The sequence below is a fragment of the Bufo bufo genome, chromosome 4 (assembly GCF_905171765.1).
Source record: "Bufo bufo chromosome 4, aBufBuf1.1, whole genome shotgun sequence".
NCBI classification, from domain to species: domain Eukaryota; kingdom Metazoa; phylum Chordata; class Amphibia; order Anura; family Bufonidae; genus Bufo; species Bufo bufo.
In genome coordinates, this window is record NC_053392.1 from 585,535,684 (window position 1) to 585,559,179 (window position 23,496).

A 23,496-nucleotide genomic window follows, 5' to 3' on the forward strand; every position below is an offset into this window, starting at 1 on the left:
GTTTTATCGATTTGGACCTCCATGTGCCTCACATTAATGGCAACTGACCCCATTGTGTACCTCACATCATAAAATGGTACCACATAGGGCGAGGCCACATGGAGCGGCATTGAGGCAGCCAAGAACTGCTCCAGGTTATGTTCCTCATGGTTTTCTGACCGATTTTACAGTGTTGTCCCAGAAAAGAGCTGTTTTACCCACAAAACCTAGCGAGCAATCGGAGTACACCGTTTTAGGGTGAAACTGCAGTTTTCCAGCAAAATCAAGCAGCTGGACATTTACAATCAATTAGAAAACCACAACAAAGATACCTCATTCATACCTCAGCAAAGTATCGAGAAATGTGATAATGTACTTGGTATCAGGATCGAAGTTCAAGTACTGGCATCGTGACAACTCTATTGACTCCACCAGCAGAATAGCGAGTGCAGCTCTGGAGTAAAATACAGGATGTTACTCAGGATCAGTACAGTGTAAGTAATGTAATGTACACAGTGACTCCACCAGCAGAACAGTGAGTGCAGCTCTGGAGTATAATACAGGAAGGAACTCAGGATCAGTACAGGATAAGTAATGAATATATGTACACAATGATTCCACTGGCAGAATAGTGAGTGCAGCTCTGGGGTATAATATAGGATGTAACTCAGGATCAGTACAGGATAAGTAATGTATGCACACATTGACTCCTCTAGCAGAATATTGAGTGCAGCTCTGGAGTATAATACAGGATATAACGCCGGATCAGTACAGGATAAGTAATGAATATATGTACACAGTGACTCCACCAGTAGAATAGTGAGTGCAGCTCTGGAGTATAATACAGGAAGGAACTCAGGATCAGTACAGGATAAGTAATGTATGTACATAGTGACTCCACCAGCAGAATAAGGGGGTTAGTCAGCACCTCCCAGTGCGCAGGTGCACGCTGCCATGCCAAAGACCTAGAGGAAAAAAAGAGACAATGCAGCAGCACCCTGCAAATCAGATAAAGTACAATAATGCCAAAAATTATGGTGCTAATGCTACGCTTATTTATAAAGTGAGATGCTTGGCCAATGCATTTTGTACAAAACCATTTGAGCCCGTCTGCCGAACGTCAAGGCGATCTCTGTTAGACGGGTCCTAACACTAAATACTACCTGTTATGCGCCATAATGGCCGCCATAAAGTTCAGGGAGTGTTGGATCCACATGCATGCTGGATCCACTCTGCCTTTTACCATTTCTGGTGCCAGACGAGCTCAGATGGTTTTGTACAAAATGCATTGGCCAAGCATCTCACTTTATAAATAAGCGTAGCATTAGCACCATCATTTTTGGCATTATTGTACTTTATCCGATTTGCAGGGTGCAGCTGCATTGTCTCTTTTTTTCCTCCACCAGCAGAAGTGAGTGCAGCTCTGGAGTGTAACAGGGTGTATGTGCACTGTATGTTGTTAGGAGTATGCCCCAATGTAAATCTCTGATGTGCAGATATATGTCTCCCGTGCTTAAAATACATAGGCTGTGCAGTATAACAGTCCGGATCGCCATTTTTATTTTCCTACTGACCCTAGAATAAGAATACATTTAGAACTATATACAATTTCGGTCCATTGTTAGCGGCAGCTATGCCAGATCGGTTTCCTAATGGATCTCTATCCTGGCAGAGCTCATTGACGTTGGGCTTCCAGTCAGTTTTTGACACCAAGAACCAGTGTTGCAAACTGCATTAAATATACTGGTCCTCTGATGGAAAGAAGCTAAAGCAGATGTGAGCAGAACCTAAAACGTCCTTGTCCTGGGTCAGACAGTCCCGCCAGCTCGTCTCCACTCCTCGCACTGATACTGCCCTTTTAAAACCCATCAGCGAGCATTACAGAATAAACACCGGATATCTCCGGCCGTCGCTCTGGATACTTACTGTTTGCAGGGAAGGAACACTTTGGATTTTCACCCTAAAAGGCCACAATTTGTTAAAAATAAACTTTACACATGAACAGTGCAACGTGAGGCCAGTAGCTGCACGCCGGCAGCGCAGGAGGCCGCAGGCTGCAACCTGAATCTCACTCGCCGGCCTTGAACTTCTGCGTTCTTTTTTCCAAATTACAGGGAGAGGACTCCAGTTATAGCAGCACAATACATTCCCCGACCGCAACCTATAATTTAATCAGGGCTAATCCGAAATACCAGGAGAATTAGTGCATGCAAAACACCAACACAACCTATAAAAGGAGAGGATGAATACTCCCCTCCTCCCCGTCCCTGTCACATGGCTACGATGGGGATTGCTCCGTTTGCAGTCGTTAGAAAGCACAACAAACATAAGTATTCTCATTCAATGGGGCCGATATGCTCCACATTATATAGATAGACAGATCACTTGTACAACCAAGAATTAAAGGGTTATACGTGAAAAGTTCTACAACTTTTTCTTATACTTTATCGTTCAATTCCTTAATGTTCTCAGGATATATGTTTGCTGTCAGTGAATGAATGCTCACAGTCAGAGGCAGTAATCCCGTACATTGCCCATCCTGCTCGCAACTGAGAAGTGGATACAATTGTATCCAGTCTAGACAATGCTCTGTGAGCTAAGCAGCCTGGACTCCAGCCTGACACATTGTAGCAAACTAGCAGAGATGTGTTTAGTTCAGGCTGGGTTCACATATATGTGCGAACTGGTACAGGAACAGACTACCAGAGTTCATGGTATACAGCAGGGGTACTCAAGTACATACCCGAGTCTGCTGTAGGATCAAGGTCCGAGCTGTACAACAAAAATATACACTCACCTAAAGAATTATTAGGAACACCATAATAATACGGTGTTGGACCCCCTTTTGCCTTCAGAACTGCCTTAATTCTACGTGGCATTGATTCCACAAGGTGCTGATAGCATTCTTTAGAAATGTTGGCCCATATTGATAGGATAGCATCTTGCAGTTGATTGAGATTTGAGGGATGCACGTCCAGGGCACGAAGCTCCCGTTCCACCACATCCCAAAGATGCTCTATTGGGTTGAGATCTGGTGACTGTGGGGGCCATTTTAGTACAGTGAACTCATTGTCATGTTCAAGAAACCAATTTGAAATGATTCGAGCTTTGTGACGGTGCATTATCCTGCTGGAAGTAGCCATCAGAGGATGGATACATGTTCTCATTCTGTTTACGCCAAATTCGGACTCTACCATTTGAATGTCTCAACAGAAATGGAGACTCATCAGAGCAGGCAACATTTTTCCAGTCTTCAACCGTCCAATTTTGGTGAGCTCGTCCAAATTGTAGCCTCTTTTTCCTATTTGTAGTGGAGATGAGTGGTACCCGGTGGGGTCTTCTGCTGTTGTAGCCCATCCGCCTCAAGGTTGTGCGTGTTGTGGCTTCACAAATGCTTTGCTGCATACCTCGGTTGTAACGAGTGGTTATTTCAGTCAACGTTGCTCTTCTATCAGCTTGAATCAGTCGGCCCATTCTCCTCTGACCTCTAGCATCCACAAGGCATTTTTGCCCACAGGACTGCCGCATACTGGATGTTTTTCCCTTTTCACACCATTCTTTGTAAACCCTAGAAATGGTTGTGCGTGAAAATCCCAGTAACTGAGCAGATTGTGAAATACTCAGACCGGCCCGTCTGGCACCAACAACCATGCCACGCTCAAAATTGCTTAAATCACCTTTCTTTCCCAATCTGACATTCAGTTTGACCACCCCCTAAATGCATTGAAGCAACTGCCATGTGATTGGTTGACTAGATAATTGCATTAATGAGAAATAGAACAGGTGTTCCTAATAATTCTTTAGGTGAGTGTATATAAGGAGGGACAACACCATTGGTGTGTAGCGCTGCATTATTTTTATTTTTTACAATTATCCACACCTCCAAGCCCACCTAATCTCCTTTCTGATGACCAAACACTAAGCATGTCCTTTCAGTGCCCCCTTACAATAATGATGCCCCTCAGACAGTATGATATCCCTTTAATCCTCCACAGAGTATGATACCCCTAAGTGCACCCTCACAGCAGGGTGATCCCTTAGTGCCACTGACACATTGCGATGCCTCCTTAGTTCCTCCCCACAGAGTATGAATACCCTAAGTGCCCCCTCACAGTAGTAATGCCCTCTTTGTGCCCCCTTGACAGTAATAATGCCCTCTTTGTGCCCCCTTGACAGTAATAATCCCCATTGTGCCCCCTTGACAGTAATAATCCCCATTGTGCCCCCTTGACAGTAATAATCCCCATTGTGCCCCCTTGACAGTAATAATCCCCATTGTGCCCCCTTGACAGTAATAATCCCCATTGTGCCCCCTTGACAGTAATAATCCCCATTGTGCCCCCTTGACAGTAATAATCCCCATTGTGCCCCCTTGACAGTAATAATCCCCATTGTGCCCCCTTGACAGTAATAATCCCCATTGTGCCCCCTTGACAGTAATAATCCCCATTGTGCCCCCTTGACAGTAATAATCTCCATTGTGCCCCCTTGACAGTAATAATCCCCATTGTGCCCCCTTGACAGTAATAATCCACATTGTGCCCCTTCACAGTAATAATGCCCCTTAATAGTAGTAATGCCCATTGTGCCCCCTTAACAATAATAATGCCCATTGTGTCCCTTCACAGTAGTAATGCCCTCTGTGCCCCCTCCATAGTAGGAATTCCCATTGTGCCCCCTTAATAGTAGTAATGCCCTCTGTGCTAGTAATGCCCACTGTGCGCCCTTCACAGCAATAATGCCCTCTGTGCCCCCTTCATAGTAGTAATGTACTCTGTGCCCCTTCCATAGTAGAAATGCTCATTGTGTCCCCTTCACATTAGCAATGCCCACTGTACCCCCTCCATAGTAGAAATGCCCACTGTACCCCCTCCAGAGAAGAAATGCCCATTGTGCCCCCTCCAGAGTAGAAATGCCTATTGTGCCCCCTCCAGAGTAGAAATGCCTATTGTGCCCCCTCCAGAGTAGAAATGCCTATTGTGCCCCCTCCAGAGTAGAAATGCCCATTGTGCCCCCTCCAGAGTAGAAATGCCTATTGTGCCCCCTCCAGAGTAGAAATGCCCATTGTGCCCCCTCCAGAGTAGAAATGCCTATTGTGCCCCCTCCAGAGTAGAAATGCCTATTGTGCCCTCTCCAGAGTAGAAATGCCTATTGTGCCCCCTCTGTGTTATAAAAAATAAATAAAAAAACAACAGCAACACAGTAACTACTCACCTTGTCCCGTTCCTGAAGCTCACAGTCCTCTCTCCCCTGCAGACACAGATCGCTCTGCAGCACGGGGTGGGCAGAGCTTATGCAGATTTCTGTGCTGCAGGCTCCGCCCACACAAGCTGGCAGCGCGATCCGTGCTCAATGGTGGAGCAGGGAGAAGTCTTCCTGCTTCACCATTCTGTGCGCCGCGGGCCTGAAGCAGGGAAGGAGCGCGGGGAGCTGAGCAGCGAGTGACAGGAGCCAGCTCCCTGCGCTCCAGCAATGAGCGTATCCATCTGCATTGATGAAAGCGCTCATTGCTTCTGGACTCTGGCACCCCGAGAGACGGCACCCGGGTGCATGCAGGGGTCCGGACAGCTGGCAACCGCTGTCCGGATTTGGACCGCAGTCTGCCAGTTGAGTACCCCTGGTATACAGCAAAGCCGGATACTGCCATGCCCCACCAGATCCCAATGACTATATTAGGATCCAAATAGGGATCCGTCTGCTTTCCGGCTTAAATTCCAGCTTTCGGCTCATCAAAAAATACTATATGTAATATTTTTTTGACAGGCTGAAAGCCCAGAAAGTGTCCAGATTCCCGTTTGGATACTATTATAGTCAATGGGATCCGGCAGTGCACGGCAGTATATGGCTATGCATGTGCAGCTTTTACTATTCACTGCTAAGAGACATTTGAAAGTGTTGGAAGAGTGGACAGACAAGTGCGGTGTCCACTCCATTCACCCCTATGGGACTTTTGCAAATACGCAAGCGAGCGGCTTAGCCATTTTCAGAAGTACCATAGCAGTGAATGGAGTGGACACCGGACATGTGACAGTACACTCCTTTCAAGGTGGGGCCCCATTCTTGAGATAGCAGTGGGTTCCAGAAGTTGGACCTCTCTTAATATGCCATAAAATGTCCATATGGGACAATCTTTTCCCATCTTGGACATTGGGGCAATATCTCTAGGATATGCTCCCAATGTCTGATAGGTGCGGGTCCCAACGGATCCCACAAAGTGCCAGAGGACGCACCGCGCATGCGGTCCTTCCTCCAATCATTTCCATGGGACTGCCGAGAAAAGCAGAGTACTGGCACCTGCTGCAGCACCAAACAGTGCTTTTCTCTTAGTCCTATTTACTTGAATGTGTCAGGCATGGTGAGGGTTTCGGGGTCGGACCCCCAACAATCTTTACGAATACAGATGCAGTCCATGTGGTTCTGCACGCTGCTGCCAGTTGCTCCATAGGACGACCAGTGTACGGCATGAAGAATACGATATACATGCAATTTTCTGAGATCTTGGAAACTGGATTTATGCAAGTATGCTTTTTAAGATTTCTTGCTGTCAGTGAATGAAAACCTTTTTTATTTATATGCATAGACTGAAATTTCTCATCATAGCATGCAAGTCTAGGAAATCCCCTGCAAGCCAATACACAAGCGACGCAAATGTATGAACTGTCCGGTGGAAAGCTCTTCTGCTGACTGGATCCAGTTGTAGCGAACTCTCAGCTGTGATCTGTACAGGTTTTCAGTCTCTGAATGTAAACCACAAGATCCTCATTCACTGGCAGCAAGCAGAAATCTTAAAAATGGCAAGAAACTGAAACTCTATTTTAAAAGTAGTATATCTCAAAGCCCAATGACCTATGGTGGCCTCACATGCCTGAGGTCACTATGTGGAACATAACAAAATGTCAGATGACAGGAGATGAGAGGCAAGTCACGAGTATGAACCTATTACCAGACCATGACGATCCATGGCCATACGGATTTCAACGGTATATTACAGAAGCGTAAAAACCTCAGTCTAGAAGACAAGTTCCATTACATATTGCAAATGTATTTAAATAGGGGAACTAAAGCCAGAATCTGAACACACAAAAAAAAGAAAAGAAAGAAAGAACAACCAACAAAATGTAACATAATATCCTTATGAGTCTCTGTTATCTGCTCTTGTTTCATTAGATATCACAATGGCATGAAAAATACAATAGAAAAGCAGTGAATTATTTTCTGCAGCCATGTCTTCAACCCCCTTACTCTCCCCTTCTGATGCTAGTACACATGAGCGAAGAAGTTTAGGAGTAGAGAGCTAGGTTTAGTCTGGATACTTTTTGTCTACACAGCAAGAATGGCCATTTTGTTGGAAGGAATCTCCTAGTTAGTAATAGTACAAAATAGATTTGGTTACAGGTGAGGAAATGTTGAATGTAGACAGCAGAATACTAAATCTATTAAGATAAATCCTCCTCCTAACTCCTAAATAGTGCCGCAGCTAGGCAGATTTGCCTTTTAGGTTCCTGGGAAAGCTGTGTCATCAGTAATTTTGAGCGAATTGAAGTCCACAAAGTGAATTTCAGGGAAAGTTTGATTTGCGTCAAAGCTGAATTTCCTTGTGCTTCGTGGTAGCGAATCAATTTTCCCTCAATGGTGTTAAAAAAAAAATAAAAAAATATAAATAAATAAATTAATTAATTAATTAAAAAGAAATAATTATACTTACCTCATCCATTTGCTTACGACGGGTCGGCCACCGCCATCTTGACTGAAGATCTCGCGCCAGATCTTCAATCAAGATGGCGGCGGCCGGCCTGTCGCGAGCAAATGGATGAGGTAAGTATTATTTACTTATTTTTTTCCATTTTACACTGTGTTAATATTGTCAGATGCCGCGATCAGCTATGACTGTGGCATCTCAGGTGTACAATGTTGAGGAGCGCCGCAATCGCCACTCCCCGTCAATGCACCCGCTACTTACAAAGAAATGTGCTTCGTGACAAAGTAATTATTCACGAAGCAAATATATATTTTTTTTAATTCAGCGAATCAGCCAAATCAACCAATTTTTGAATACTTTGCTCATCTCTCGTTATCAGCATATGGAACTGTAATAGACTGCAGAATACTAAATCTATCAAGATAAATCCCCTCTCCACTCCTCAATAGTGCCACGGTAAGGTAGATTTGCTTTCCAGGTTCCTGGGAAAGCTGGGTTACTACCATATGGATCTGTAATGCAGTCTGCAGAATATTAGATCTACCAATAAAAATTCCCCTCCTCACTCAAATATAACGCAGACAATGGATTGTAGCAAGAGTCAGTGAAAGAAAATGCCTGTTCTGTCAGAAACCCTCCCGATCTATCAGAAATCTATTAGATCTTCCTCTCTAGTGATACTCATTATTACTCAAGAGTGTAAGGGCTCATGCACATGAACGTATTTATTGTCTGCATCCAATCCGCATATTTGTGGGTCGGATACAGACCTATTCCCTTCAATGGGGCCACAAAAGATGTGGACAGCACACCGTGTGCTGTCCACATCCGTATGTTTGTTCCATGGCATCCGGAAAAATATAGAACATGTCCTATTCTTGTCCACATTATGGACAAGAATAGAACTGTTCTATTACGGGCCGGACATTCTTTTCCTCAAAGTGAAGAACTTTTGTCCCTGTTTTTCGGATCCGCAATTTGTGGATTGCAAAACAGGCAACGGTCATGTGCACGAGCCCTTAGGCTGTTATTATGGGGCATCAGGGGCATTATAGGGAGAGTGGTATAAGAGGAAAAAACTACAAACTCCAGCAGGACCAGACTCTTATTATGGGCATTAGTGGACATTATAGGGAGAGAGGTATAAGGAGAGAACTACAACTCCCAGCATTTCTAGGTTATTTTTATGAGCTATCAGAAGACAGTACAGGGAGCAGATATAAGGAAAGAACTACAACTCCTAATATTTGACAGCTTATAGAGTAAAACACCAATCTCTTGCACACAGCTCAGGAGTTCTGCCCACATCGTGATATCACACAGGTCCTTCACCACTTCTCTGCACTGCTGAGCTCTGTCTCAATAAATAAATGGGGTGAAGTGAAATTGGCTGGAGTGGAATGAGCAAGTTGAAAAGGCTGGGAGCCAGATAATAGATCTCGGGGCAGTGGGAGAGAAAGTGGCTGTGGAGACCTAGGGCAGGGACTCCTATAGCAGTGCAGACAGATTGGTCTGACAGCATTTTATTGTGGTTCAGCCCCACTCCTCTCCTGAACTTCCTGTTCAGTGTGTGATGTCAGGCACGTTCACCTAGCCATTCTCTAGCTGAAGATGGAGCATAGCGGGGAAAAGAAAACGTTCTTCGTCTCCAAGATCTCTACTAAACTGCTTACGACAGACATTTGGGGAGCACCTTGTACACATGCACTATGGATTAAAGGGATTATCTGAGCCTGGAAATGCCCCCCCCATATGCCCGGTCCCCTCACACTGATTCTACTTACCTGGCTTCCCGTGCCACTCCTGGTTCTCGCACGGCAGCCGCTTCTCCCTGTACGCGGATGAAAACATCCGGTGTCGGGGGGGGTTGGCCAATGGCAGGTGGTGACACCAAGGGCAGAAGGCATTTCCAGGCTCGGATAACCCCTTTAAATGCAGTTACATTTTTTTTAGTTTTTTTTTTTCAGGGTTTAGTTACTCATTAAATAAATGCAAAGGTGACGTAGATGGGCACACACCTGGTGATGCTCTGGTTCAGATAGGACACGCTGGGCACATAGAACATGACACCAAAGTACAGCAGAGGCTCTATGGAGAACTTGTCCAGCTGCTTCTTCAGCGATTTCTCCAGCTCCACCCACCGCACTTGTCGAGACTTTCCCACAAACCAGAGTCCAAAATAATGAGTCTAGAAAGAAGAAGAAGAAAAAAAAAAATAGCTCAGCATACATCTCTGCTGTATAATTTCCCAGACCACTGGTTAGGCTGCTCCCATATCGCCGCATAACTCAGTAGATTTGCCATTCAGGGGTCTAGGAAACCTAGGGGTGACTCTGCTGAGAACTGTCCACCATATTGATGACCACCTAGCTTACCCAAGATTTCAAACTAATGTCTTCTGGTCTACGTTGACCATTTACAGTCAGAAATTGACTCAGGAAGCCACTTCCAGAAGGTGGCACTAGAGAGACTCTTCTCTTTCTCTAGGAGATACCACTTTGCATATTATTTTCCCATGGTGCATTGCCAAAAAGTCTCCATACACAGTCTCCTTAAGGAGAGTCCGTACCTCTCCCAAGCTTTCACCATTTACACACAGAAAGGACAGGCCATCGATATCAAGATCTTTAATGGACACACTTTTTACAAGATACTGTGGTATGGATCCGCGCAGTCTATTACGCCATTCCGTACCAATATTGTGGTATATGATATGTTCTGGCCAAACAGAAATCAAAAACATACTCTTCTGGCCTCCAACTGGCTACTGTGGCCCTACATAGCTTTCCCAGCCTACAAGCTAAATAATGTGAACAAGGCCTCCGAGAAAACGTAGATTCTCGCCTGAAGTCTGCCGATACAGATAATCTGCGCACACGGAGCAGCAGCTTTTTTTTTCTCTCCCCTCGGCAATATAAAAGTTTACGTTGTCGGGAAGCAGTGCTGGCAGCGTCTCCTCTGGCATCATTATCTGTAGCGCCTGGGAATGCAACCTGTCAAATGTTCTGCCTAATATGTTCCCTCGTGCACTTAGCTTTTGCTTCACAATTAAATAAACTGCATTCCTGACCATTTATAGAGCACATCCCTCCAATAATAAAAAGAAAAAAGAAAATAAAGAAAGTCAAGATTTTTTTTAAATTCAATTATATCACACACTGGAAGACAACCCTTATAAAGAGACTGTCGGCTCTCGGCATCTGCGTTTTAGTAAATACTTGCATTCCCTATGAAATGACAATGATAAAGCATCTTTTCTTAGTACAGTCCTGATCAAAAGTTTAAGACCACTTGAAAAATGGCAAAAAATCCTATTTAGCATGGCTGGATCTTAACAAGGTTCCAAGTAGAGCTTCAACATGCAACAAGAAGAAATGGGAGTGAGACAAAACATTTTCTGAGCCTTCAATTTAATGAAAACAACAAATAAACTGAAACAGGATGTTTTTCAGCTGATCAAAAGCTTAGGACCACACCTCCAAAAAAAACTAAACCCCCCCAAAACAGAAATCCAACTTCCAAACATGAACCCAGTAATGAGTAGCTCCGCCGTTATTGTTGATCACTTCAAAAATTCATTTCGGCATGCTTGATGCAAGCGTTTCCATGAGGTGAGTGGGAACATTTCTCCAAGTGGTGAAGACGGCCGCACGAAGGCCATCTACTGTCTGGAACTGTTGTCCATTTTTGTAAACTTCCCTTGCCATCCATCCCCAAAGGTTCTCAATTGGATTTAGATCAGGGGAACACGCAGGATGGGCCAAAAGAGTGATGTTATTCTCCTGGAAGAAGTCCCCTGTCCTGCGGGGATATTGTGTACTGTAGGGTTGTCCTGTTGAAAAACCCAGTCGTTACCACACAGACGAGGGCCCTCATGAGGAATGCTCTCTGCAACATCTGGACATAGCCAGCGGCGGTTTGACGCCCCTGCACTTCCTGAAGCTCCATTGTTCCACTGAAGGAAAAAGCACCCCAGACCATTATGGCGCCCCTACCACTGTGGCGCGTAGAAAACATCTCAGGTGGGGTCTGCTTGTCATGCCAGTAACGTTGGAAACCATCAGGACCATCAAGGTTAATTTTTTTTTCATCAGAGAATAAAACTTTCTTCCACCTTTTGAATGTCCCATGTTTAGTGCTCTCTTGCAAAGTCCAAACGAGCAGTTCTGTGGCGTTCAAGGAGACGAGGTCTTTGAAGACGTTTTTTGTTTTTGAACACCGTCAGTCTCAGATGCCGTCTGATGGTTATGGGGCTGCAGTCAGCACCAGTAAGGGCCTTAATTTGGGTCGAGGATCGTCCAGTGTCTTGACGGACAGCCAATTGGATCCTCCGGCTCACTGCTGATGAAATTTTTTTGGGTCTTCCACTTGACTTTTTTGTTCCATAACCCTCAGGATCATTTAAGAAATTCCAAATGACTGTCTTACTGCGTCCCACCTCAGCAGCGATGGCGCGCTGTGAGAGACCCTGCTTATGCAGTTCAACAACCCGACCACCTTCAAAAAGGGAGAGTTTTTTTGCCTTTGCCATCACAACGTGTGACTACCTGACAGAAAATGACAATGAATCCACATCTTTGCAAAAAATGTTTTGTCTCACTCTCATTTCTTCTTGTTGCATGTTGAAGCTCTACTTGGAACCTTGTTAAGATCCAACAATGTAAAATAAGATTTTTTTGCCATTTTTCAAGTGGTCTTAAACTTTTGATCAGGACTGTACTTTACATTGCGTCGCTCCTCTGTTATTCTTCCTGGAAATGTATAAATGTATTAACCCTTAGTATTACCCCTTGTCAACAGGGTGTGTGCCTCTGTGCTGGCCGATCAGTGCCGACAGTGTCTGTTTAAATAAATACATGTAAAACTTCTAGTGTTGTGTTATTCCTCAGTTATTCCTCCCGGAAATGTATGAATAAGCTAAAAACTGGGCGTTACCATTTTGAATTGTCAAAATGGTGTGTCCCTACAGTCCAGCATTGTGAGCAGTGTTTAGTACACTGTCAGTGTGCAGGTAACATACCCTATTGACAAGAGGAATAGTAACAGCCAGCTGTCACTTTATTTCACCCATTTGCAGGAGGAATAACAGAGACAGGGCAAAGCACTGGTTAAAGTGCACAGAATTAGGGTCCATTCACACATCCGTATTTGTTTTGCGGATCCACGGATCCGAAAAACACGGACACCGGCAATGTGCGTTCCGCATTTTGCGGACCGCACAACGCCGGCACTATAATAGAAAATGCCTAATCTTGCCCCACACAGCCTGTAGAAAGGTGTGGCGCTGTTTTTGGAGGTAAGCTATGTTTTTTTTTTTTTAAGAATAGGTGCTCCAGAATGGTTATCCCATAGGGCAGGGGTCACCAACCTTCGGCACTCCAGCTGTTGTGACACTACAACTCCCAGCATGCTCCTTTCACTTCTGTGGGAGTTCAGAGAACAGCATGACGGGAGATAGTTTCACAGCACCTGGAGTGCCGGAGGCTGCTGATCCCTGCCATAGGGAATACAAGTATGTATTAGAAGAGACATGCAAGACGTGGTAATAGAGTCACTCTAGAGTTGCCACGGGGCTATCACCCGACTCCTGAATGGCCCCCTAATTTTTTTTTTTTTTGCGAAGGGTCCGGTGGATTTTAATCAGTAATGTTGCTGAAGATGACAGGTGCAGCCAGCTCAGTGCGATTTCTGGGGCCTTGGCATCGGCACGTAATCAGCGCGGGATTGTCATCGCGTTGCCTCTGATGGCAGAGCGGTCATTTCATGCAGCTTGCTTGAATCCCGTCCAGACGTACAGCAGCTGATCGGCCAGGCTGAGTGGGCGCGCTTCTGTTAATGAAATTACATTGTGTGTGGGACTCGTAAGTGCTGCTCGCTGCAAACTGCTTCCCATCCCGCTGCCCGACTCCAGTAATTGCAGCAACAGAATGTAAACCGTATCCGCTAATCACGAGCTGGAAAACACTAACGGCATATTACAGGGGAGGGTACGGGGAGACTGGCTGCATTTTCCGCGATGTAAGGGGAACTACAAGGTGAGCATTAAAGCCCATCTGTCAGCAGATTTGTCCCTATGACACTGGCTGACCTGTTACATGTGCACTTGGTAGCTGAAGGCGTCTGTGTTCGTCCCATGTTCATATGTGTCCGTATTACTGAGAAAAATTATGTTTTAATATATGCAAATGAGCCTCTAGGAGCAACGGGGGCGTTACCATTACTCCTAGAGGTTCTGCTCTCTTTGCAACTGCCGCCTCCTTTGCACTTTGACAGGACCAAGCAGTGAAAAAGTCATCACATCTGGTCCTATCAAAGTGCAGAGGGCGTGGCAGTTGCAGAGAGAGCACAGCCTTTAGGTGTAATTGTTACGCCCACGTTGCTCCTAGAGGCTCATTTGCATATACTAAAAACTTCATTTTTCTCAGCAATGTGGGCACATATGAACAGGGGATCAACACAGATCCCTTCAGCTGCCAAGCGAGCATGTAACAGGTCAGCCAGTGCAACAGGTACAAATCTGCAGACAGATGCCCTTTAACTGCCCCATCTGCGTGGATGGGGTAATTATTCTTAAAAGGCAACGTCAGGTAAGTGAATTGATTTGTTTTAATCAAACTCGTTCCTCACTCAGCATACACTTTGAATGGTTCCACATTCGATCCGCAAAAAATGCGGATCGGATGCGGACCGAAACTACGGTCATGTGCATAAGTCCTTGGAGACAGTGGATATCTATACAGTACAGTGTGCTGAGGCAACAGAACACAGCCCTGAAGAAAGTTTAACACCAGCCAAAGTAGAGAAAGAAAAGCATTCCAGTGTTCAGAGAATGTGTGTGTTGAAGCTCTGTGGAGATAAACTGCTTAAAGGTAAAGCTTACAGACTTCATAGCAGATATTTTCCATAAGGCGAAAGGCTTCTGGCCCTGGACTAGCTCAAAGGCAGAATCTGGATATGCCCACCACACTACATCCCGCAATGGAAACCTGTAGTAACGTTAACTGAGTACAGCAACCTGTGGAAAAGGTGCAGAGTTTAGTCTGATGTTAGGGTCTGAATTGTGGTTGCCTAGAAAAAAATATATAAAAAAAAATGAGGTGTTGCACCCCTATTTCTGGATGCTTATGTTTAAGTCAGCTGGAGAAGTGCTGTGTGAAGAATATTGCATTAAAGAGGCATCTTGGCCTATTAACTACCTGTGCAGCCACGTAACATGTTAGATCGGACATAGAAAATGGAACATTAAGAACTGCCAGTCCATGCATGCTGAAAACTGTAACTATTGTATTTGAACCTGATTCTTCAGTAAAGAACCATTCTGCTGTTAACTTGGCCTCACTATTTCCTGCACTGCTAAACAGCATTGACTTCACCAGCAGCCATGGGGACCCTGCCTTGCACCTCATGGCAACCCTCAACACCAAGCTGCCTGCGTACAGCTCACCAAGCACAGCGCCGTACATTGTATAGTGGCTGTGCTTGGTATTGCAGCCCAGGCCCATTCACTTAAATAGGGCTGAGCTGCTCCTAGGCCACGTGACGGATGAATGCGACATCAGGAGTTCACAGGAGCGCCGGTGCCTTCTCAAACAGCTGATCCCGGATGTAGGACCCCCACCGATCAGATACTGATGACCTATCCTGAGTATAGGTCATCAGTCAAAAAAAATCTCAGAAAACTCCTTTAAAGTATGGACTAGAGAAAAAACCTCCAAGTGTGATTACAGACCTGCAGGGATACAGCACAACCCATATCATTCAACGGCCACGGATGCCAGATTAAAAGGAATTTTACAGCATTTACTGTAATGGTTATGACTTTGCATTAGGCTACGTTGACAACTGCAGTAAACATATCCGGCAGAAGAACAGCCTACCGGAGTTCACCGGATCTGGTAACCGTTCACCGTCGAACCACATAGACTATAATGGGATCCAGCCACGCTCCAGCATAAGTGCCAGCTTTCGGCCAGACCAAACCCAGCATTTCACCAGAAAGCAGCCAGGTCCCATTATAGTCAATGGGGTCTGGCGGTGACCAGCAGTATATGGCTAGGCCAGATCCGGTAAACTCCGGCACGCTGTTCTCTGCCGGCACAGCCTGCCAGTGATGTTAACATAGCCTTACACACTTGTTATCCAAGAAATGAGGAAATTATATATTTTTTTAATTTTAAAAAAAAAAAAAAAAAAAAAAAAGAAAAAAAAAAATAGTAACTTGCCAAATCTGTAAAAGCGCCAATTTTTTGACAGACGATGATGGTTTATGAGGCGCGTGTCTACTATTTCAAAGCCTTTTTAATCCATTTTCTGATATTTTACTGTAAACCAGTCTGTTGCGATGGAGACTACGACACTCCCTTTGCTCAGACGATATATTAGTTTAGGCCTGGGGCTTAGAAAGGATTATGACATCATTACAGGAGATACATCAAATAATGGAGCCTGGAGGGAAGTTTACACTTTGTCTTAATTTACAGGAGAAAAGATCGGAATATTCCTTTAATCCAGCATCAATGATCAAAAGAGAAAATCTGCAGCTATAAAACTCATACGTGTTGTGGCCAGGGGTGGACTGACCATAGACCCTACAGGGAGATTTCCCAGTGGGCCAATACCCTGGGGGCCGCCCCAGCCCTCCTCCCTGCCTCTGGCCATGTACATAATGATCTAATGCTCTCGCCTCCAATTAATGCTACAAGCATCGGGTACTTATGCAGCTGGCCAGCCTCCGCAGGTGCTCTCCTGAATTCAACTGTCCTCAGGATGGTATAGGGCAGTATTTTATGCTGCAGTGTGGAATTTGGTTCTGCTGGGGCGGTATTTTGTGCTGCCCTATGGTATTGCTGGCGCTGTCTACTTCTGTTGTCCCTGCCTACTTATAGCTTGAGTTCCCCCCTCCCATCCTTTTGTCAATTTGGATTCGCCTATGATATGGGGCCACATTTAGATTCCCAGTTCGCCCCTGGTTGTGACCTCTGAAGCCATAACACCATAGGGGGCCAGGGGTAAGAAAGGTAACGATGGCACCCAGTGGTCCAGACTGCTTTATAATGAGGTTGGCTACTCATGTTGTATGTCGTTTTGATAGGAAGCATTTCAGTCCCAAATCATGCACCATTCCCTACATGCCTCCATGCCAAAATATTACCTAAATGTGTAGCATGCAGCGGCCCAAAAAGGGGATGCGTGGGGGTAGAAAGGATGGGAGTGATGGCTGCGGCAATGGCGATGGTAGTTGTTCTCATGGTGGCAATTCCTTTCCAGCTCTCTCCGGGCCCACCCTGGGCTTTTAGGGTCTTCTGCCTGGTGGTAGCTGGGGTGCCATAGATATTAGGTGATCAGCAGGGTGCAAGGCAGGAGAACAGGGTGATAGGGCCCAGAGGGAATGACCAGGCCCCTTTGGTTATTATAAAGTACATTTCTATTCATTGAGTAGATGATGGGGAATGTAAGCAGTAGGCACAGTTCTGAGGTAGATAACAGCAAGGTTTTTCCCAAATGCTGTGTATAGGGGCTGACAAGGTGTTGATGCCCTCTAAGTCTCTCTCTCTCTATATATATATATATATATATATATATATATATATATATTCTATATCTATCTCATGGATTCCTCCCAAAATGATTACAGTTGTGCAAACTCTCAATTGCAGGATGCAATCCTAAATTGGATGAACAAGTCAGTCTCAGAAGTGTGGTGGGTGCCAGAAGCAATTAGCCTTTACCACAAGCAGTAAAGTCTAAAGCCGTAGACATGCGTTACCTTTTCAGGCCAGAACTTCTGCAGTAATTTAATGCTGCTTTCTCTCAGAGGTTAATCCTTAGTAAACTTGTTTTTTTTTCCCCTCTCAGAAATTGTGTTTTTTTTGGAGAAAAATTCTCTTTAGGCCTACTTTTCAGCTGCACACATAAAATAGGACTCCTCTCTTACCTGTTCAATAGCAGACTCTCTAACCAGGGGGGCTCCCGTCAACTACATAAAAGAACTGCCAGTTTAACTATTTCCGGCCTATACATAGCCTTATGGGATCTTTAGGCATTTTAACAGCTTTTGACGTGTGAACAAAACATTAAACCTTCAGCAATGAATCCCAATTTAAAGGGGCTATCCAGAAATTTGATATTGATTACCTATCTTAAGTATGGGTCATCCATATCAAATAGGCAGGCATTCGTCTGCCTGGGTGCAGCTCAGTCCCATTCAAGTGAATAGGAGTGAGCTACAATACCAAGCAAAGCCACGATACAATACATGGAAATGTGCTTGGTAAACTGTGAAGAGACTGCAGCGCTTACCAGAATGTGGCTGCCTCTTCAAATAACTGATCAGCAGGGGTGCCGGATCCCACCAATATGATATTGATGATCTATCCTGGAAATAGGTCATTCATATAAAATTCCCAGATAAACCACTTTAACCCTTTAGCAGTGATCCACTGGGTTACTAAAATTGGATACGCTTACACACATAGGTGGGAAAAAAGGGTGCAGGAGAATACTAACGCTAGACCCATCAGTCATGGAGAGGGAAACCCCGGACCACAATGGGGCCTTGTTTGCTATAGGTCCTCCTCTCATCGTTAGCAGGTGTACACAATATAGAGATGTAGAAATTAACTTGTGCGACCCTCAATAAATGTTGTATAGCATTAATAAACATGGCTGCTGTCTTAAAAAAAAACAAAAAACTGTGCCACACACATTCATAGGTTGTGTCTGGTATTGCAACTCCATTCACTTTAATGGAGTTGAGCTGCAATACCACCGACAACCACTAGGCAGGTGTGGTAGTGTTTTTGCAAAAAAAAAAAAAAAGCAGCCATGTTTCTCAAATCCCAAAAAATCCCTTTAATACCATGAGTAAAATCTTATGACTCACATTAGAAAGCTTTATGCCACATATAAGGTTCTGACCAAAAAAGGTCAACGCAGGTCTGAAAATAAACTGGAAACAAATAGCGCTTGGTGTTTTTGTGCTATTTACAGACCCCGGAGCCGCCCGGCAGAATTTTACTGCCATTGTCCGGTCTATTTTTACAGGTTACAATGTGGAGGGAGGAAATAAACTATAATGTGCCGAGTGCGGTGGAAAGGCAACGTGAAATGATAGATTACTGTGCCATTGTTCACCGGCCAAAAACACCTACTCCCTTATAACGTGCAGGAGGTTATTCCATTCCTATAGCAAAGTTTTCAAAGACGCTCTTAAAGGAGCATTCCCATTGTAGACATTTGTGGCTATTTCTGTAGGATTATAATGGGGGCATTCCAGGGCACTGGTTCTCATCCTGACTATTATAGTGCATGTAGTGGGTATGTCATGCATGTCTTATATGGGAATACCCCTTTAAAAAGGGCATCTGTCAGCAGATTTATACCTATGAAACTGTCTGACCTGTTACAGCTGAAGGCATCCGTGATGGCCCCATGTTCATATGTGCCCGCATTGCTGAGAAAAATGTGGTTTTAATATATGTAAATTAGATTCTAGGAGCAACGGGGGCGTTACCATTACACCTAGAGGCTCTGCAACTGCCGCACCCTCTGCACTTTGATTGACAGGACCAGGCAGTGGAAACGAGATCACACCTGGCCCTGAAGAGGGCGCAGCAGTTGCAGAGAGAGCAGAGCCTCTAGGTGTAAAGGCAACGCCCCCATTGCTCCTAGAGGCTAATTTGCATATATTAATACATCATCTTTCTCAGCAATGTGGGCACATATGAACATGGGACCAACACAGATGTCTTCAGCTGCCAAGCGCACATGTAACAGGTCAGCCAGTGTCATAGGGACAAAACTGCTGACAGATGCCCTGTAAAGGCTCTCTCCAATGCTGCAAATAATGCATTACATTTCTCTAATGCATCCAATTTTCACACTGCCGTTTCTGGGTCCGTTTGTGAGATCCGATTTCAGGGCTCTCACAAGCGGCCCAAAACTGATCAGTTCAGCCCCAATGCATTCTGAATGGATAAGGATCCGTTCAGAATGCATCAATTTGGCTGCGTTGAGTCTCCGTTGAGTTTTTTAGGCGGTCACTAAAACACAGCTTGCAGCGTTTTGGTGTCCGCCTGACGATGAGGAGCCAAACGGATCCGTCCTGACTTACAATGTAAGTCAATGGGGACGGATCCGTTTTTCACTGACACAATATGGTGCAATTGAAAACGGATCCATTTTGACTTAGACTTTTTTTAATGAATAATGCAAACGGATCCGCACCGAACGCCAGTGTGAAAGTAGCCTTAAATAAAAAAAATTAAAAAAAGGTCTTTATTAAAAAAAATATATAATTATTATTGTCTACAGCTCTTATGCAGACCCGGGTGTTTCTATGGTAACAGACTGCACACCCTGCGTAGTCTGATCCTGCAGTCATACTATCTTCCACCTCTTCTCTACAAGGGAGTGTAACTGCAGGATCAGACTACACAAGGTTCGTTTGTAGTCTGTTACCATGGAGACACAAAAGTCAACCCAGGAGACGTAGACAAAAATATTAGATTTTTTTTCAAGACTGATTGCAAAGTTGTTAAATTTTTTTTCATTATTATTTTAGATCAGATTTTGTTAAATTGGGGCAAGTTTAATAACACTAAGCTTACAGTTCGGCAGCAGCTGCTTTCTTCTAGGTGCACCGGCTGCCTGGATTCTGGGATTTCTCAAGTCCAAAGTTGAAGTGATAAGTCATATATGTGGGAAACAATGTACACTTCTACAAATAAGAAATGACCCAATAAGTTGGGGACAGATTTGCTACCTGGTTCATGGAATCTGCCACTATGCCAACCTACCCCCTTATTACAGACCCATTATTTAAAGAGGACCTCTCCTGACATGTCTGTGTTAGCAACTACTTGTATTTCTCAGATAATAACAATTCTGGAGCATTTATTCTTATAACTCTATGTTGTGTCATTCCTCTATTACTCCTGCTAGAATTACTAGCAGTTTGCAATGCAGGTCCAGATGGGTGTAACCATTTGGTGGGGTGTATCCATGCACAGTCTGACATTATCCAATCAGTGGTCCCAGTGTCAGACTGTGCAGAGACACCCCCCCCCCCCTCCCCTCCCCCCAATTGGGTAACACCCAGCTGGACCTTCATGGGAATCTGCCAGCAATTCATCCATAACATCTAGCATAATAAAGGAATGGCTACACATAGGGTCATAAGAATATAAGCGCCAGAATTAGTATTACAAGAGGCGAACGGCTCTCTATAAATAAGGATTCTGTAATATAGGAGGTAGGTAGACACAAAGATCAACTTACTTGGCTAACCTTGCATGCTCCTGGGTTAGGGGACTGTCAGCTTGACCTGATTGGTAATGTCTGCAAGCAGAGACTTCCCAAACAGACAGATTATGCCAGAATGAAGGTCAACAGAAAGTAGCTGCAGATTAAGCTTAAATACTCTGTGCTGCTGTTGACAAAGCAAATCACTTTGAATGAAAAAAAATAAAATAAAAAGCCTACCGAAGCAGCAGAAAGTCTCCCAAAATAAGCCAAAAGTGTTATGGAAGCCCTTACCTCGCAAAGTTCCAGTCTTTGGGCCACAGCCTCCAGACACTCCAGCCCAGTGCTGTCCACATTGAGAGTGCACTCAATCTCAGAGGAGTTCAGCAGCCGAATGCGACTCACATAGCAGTTCTTGCTCAAGACATTGTACCTCTTGGTCCTCCTCCCTAGCTTGATCTTGTTGATCTTGAAAGGCATGGTTTAGGCCTCTGTCGCGGTTGACCCCCCTTTTCCCCAAGGGCAGTCCCTTCACTTTATTTTTGCTTTGAATCTCTCGCCACAAACTACTTTTGTCCTCCGAGCGTCGGGATAGTTGTCCATACCCAGCGCGATTCAACGGATGTGTCCGCCACCTGCAACAGATGAAAAAGATACGGTGTAACTACAAAAACTCCAGGCAGGAGGCCATGCAAGAGACCCCCGACTGACGTACCACCAACGCAGGAGCAAAGATGACGACTGGTTTGTGAATGTGCGACTTCAGGAGACATCGCTGGGTTGCTATGGCGACATACAGGAAAAGAAGGGCGGATAACCGTACAATAATCAGAAGCCATAGGCAACCTGAAGAATACACGACTGGTTATTTATAGCGGCGCGCAAACCAGGATATCGCGCCCACACACAGAACGATTCATGTAAAATTATGATTACCAAGAAAGAAAGAAAAAAAAATTATAATTTCTTTTTATGAAGCGCTCCATGTACATGCAGCCGATGCCTTAAAGGGGTTGTCTCATCATGGACAATGGGGGCATATCGCTAGGATATGCCCCCATTGTCTTATATCAAGAACGGAGCCCTGCAAGTGAAGTAGGGCGCACTGCGCATGCGCAACCGCCATCCATTCATTTTCTATGAGGCTGTCGCTCCGCTCTTGATATAGATGCAGCTCCCAGCGGTGGGGGGCATATCCTAGTGATATGGGGATTTCAGGATTTGGTTATTCATGGCCTATCCTCAGTCCGCTACGCAGTTCTATTCATTGTGTAGTGGACGGAGGCGGTTTCCATTCACTTCAATAGCAGCAGCGCTGCAGTAACCGGTTCCGTCAACTACACCAAGGATCAGCAACCTCCAGCTGTTCTTCAACTACAACTCCCAGAATCCTACTTTCACTTCTACGGCAGTTAGGGCTCATGCCCACGAACGTATATATTTTCTGTCTGCATCCAATCCGCTTTTTTTTTTTTTGGGATCGGATGCGGACCCATTCACTTCAATGGGGCCTCAAAAAAATGCAGACAGCACTCCATGTGCTATCCGTATGTCCGTTCTGTTACACAAGGATAGGACTGTTCTATTAGGGGCCGGACGTTCCGTAAATGCAGAAGGCCGGTATCTGTGTTTTGTGGATCCGCAATTTGCGGACCGCAAAAATGGCTACAGCCGTGTGCATGGGCCCTTCCAAGAACAGCTAAGCACGTGTGCAAGCTGATTGGCAGTGAATACGGGGTGTCAGGCCCCTGCAAATCAGATCTTGATGACCTATCCTGAGGATATGCTGTCAATAAGATCCTGCAATATTACTTTAAAGAGGATCCGTCCCCTCTCCTGACATGTCTGTTGTAGTAAAACTAAAAAAGGGGCCTCACCACTGAACCAGCACTGCTGCATCTTCATTCTCAGGTTTCGTAAGGGTCCTGGCAGACAGACCCCAAAGATCAGAAAATGAGACTTGAATGGCACGGAGCTGCACAAGAGCGCCGAGGCCCATTCAGTCGGCTAATCGGTGGGATAGGCAGGAGGTGGACCACCACTGATCTGATATTATTGGTCTATCCTAAGAAAAGTCCTGGAAAACCCCTTTAAGACTACAAGCGATTTTTGGTTGAGATACAAAACACAGGTTACCGCAACCATAGTGCAGAAGGAAACCATAAGTGCGCCGTAATCTACTGTTTTACTGCAATTAAAAAACGCTGAGATTTACATTTCCTTAAAGAAGCACTCCCACAAATTTTTTTATTCTCTAACCTGTTAGAAAGGTAGATGATGTGAACTATAGTGAAGGTATTTTTCTCACCAGCAACTGTAATTATGAATTATAACCTCCTTTCTGATGCTCAGCTGTGTCATGTGACCAGCACTGTACAAATAACAGCATCATATGTGTGGACAGGAGGCCGGCTTCTCTGTGTATTCCTATGGGAGCCTCAATGTCAGTCTCATAGGAATGAACAGAGAAGTAATTGACTTCCTGTCCCGTGTCAGCAGGAGATCAGAGTGCTGGTCACATGACACAGCTTAGGATCGGAAGGGAGGTTATAAACTCAAGTATAAAAGTAAAAATA

The 23,496-nt window shown here is 44.9% G+C and overlaps 1 protein-coding gene across 2 annotated transcripts in view; it reads right to left on the reverse strand.

Moving 5' to 3' along the window:
- The window catches only part of PTPN14 (protein tyrosine phosphatase non-receptor type 14), a 105,619-nt gene that overhangs the window by 53,090 nt on the left and 29,033 nt on the right, over positions 1-23,496 (reverse strand). The window contains exons 2-3 of one of the 2 annotated variants that reach the window (XM_040430424.1): positions 21,215-21,555; positions 9,697-9,866 (exon numbers count right to left, since the gene is read on the reverse strand). In XM_040430424.1, coding sequence (XP_040286358.1) covers positions 9,697-9,866; positions 21,215-21,400 — 356 coding nt within the window. In that variant the 5' untranslated portion in view covers positions 21,401-21,555. Of the gene's footprint in view, positions 1-1,905; positions 2,046-9,696; positions 9,867-21,214; positions 21,556-23,496 lie in introns of those variants that run through there. The other variant, XM_040430425.1, reaches the window with a different exon arrangement.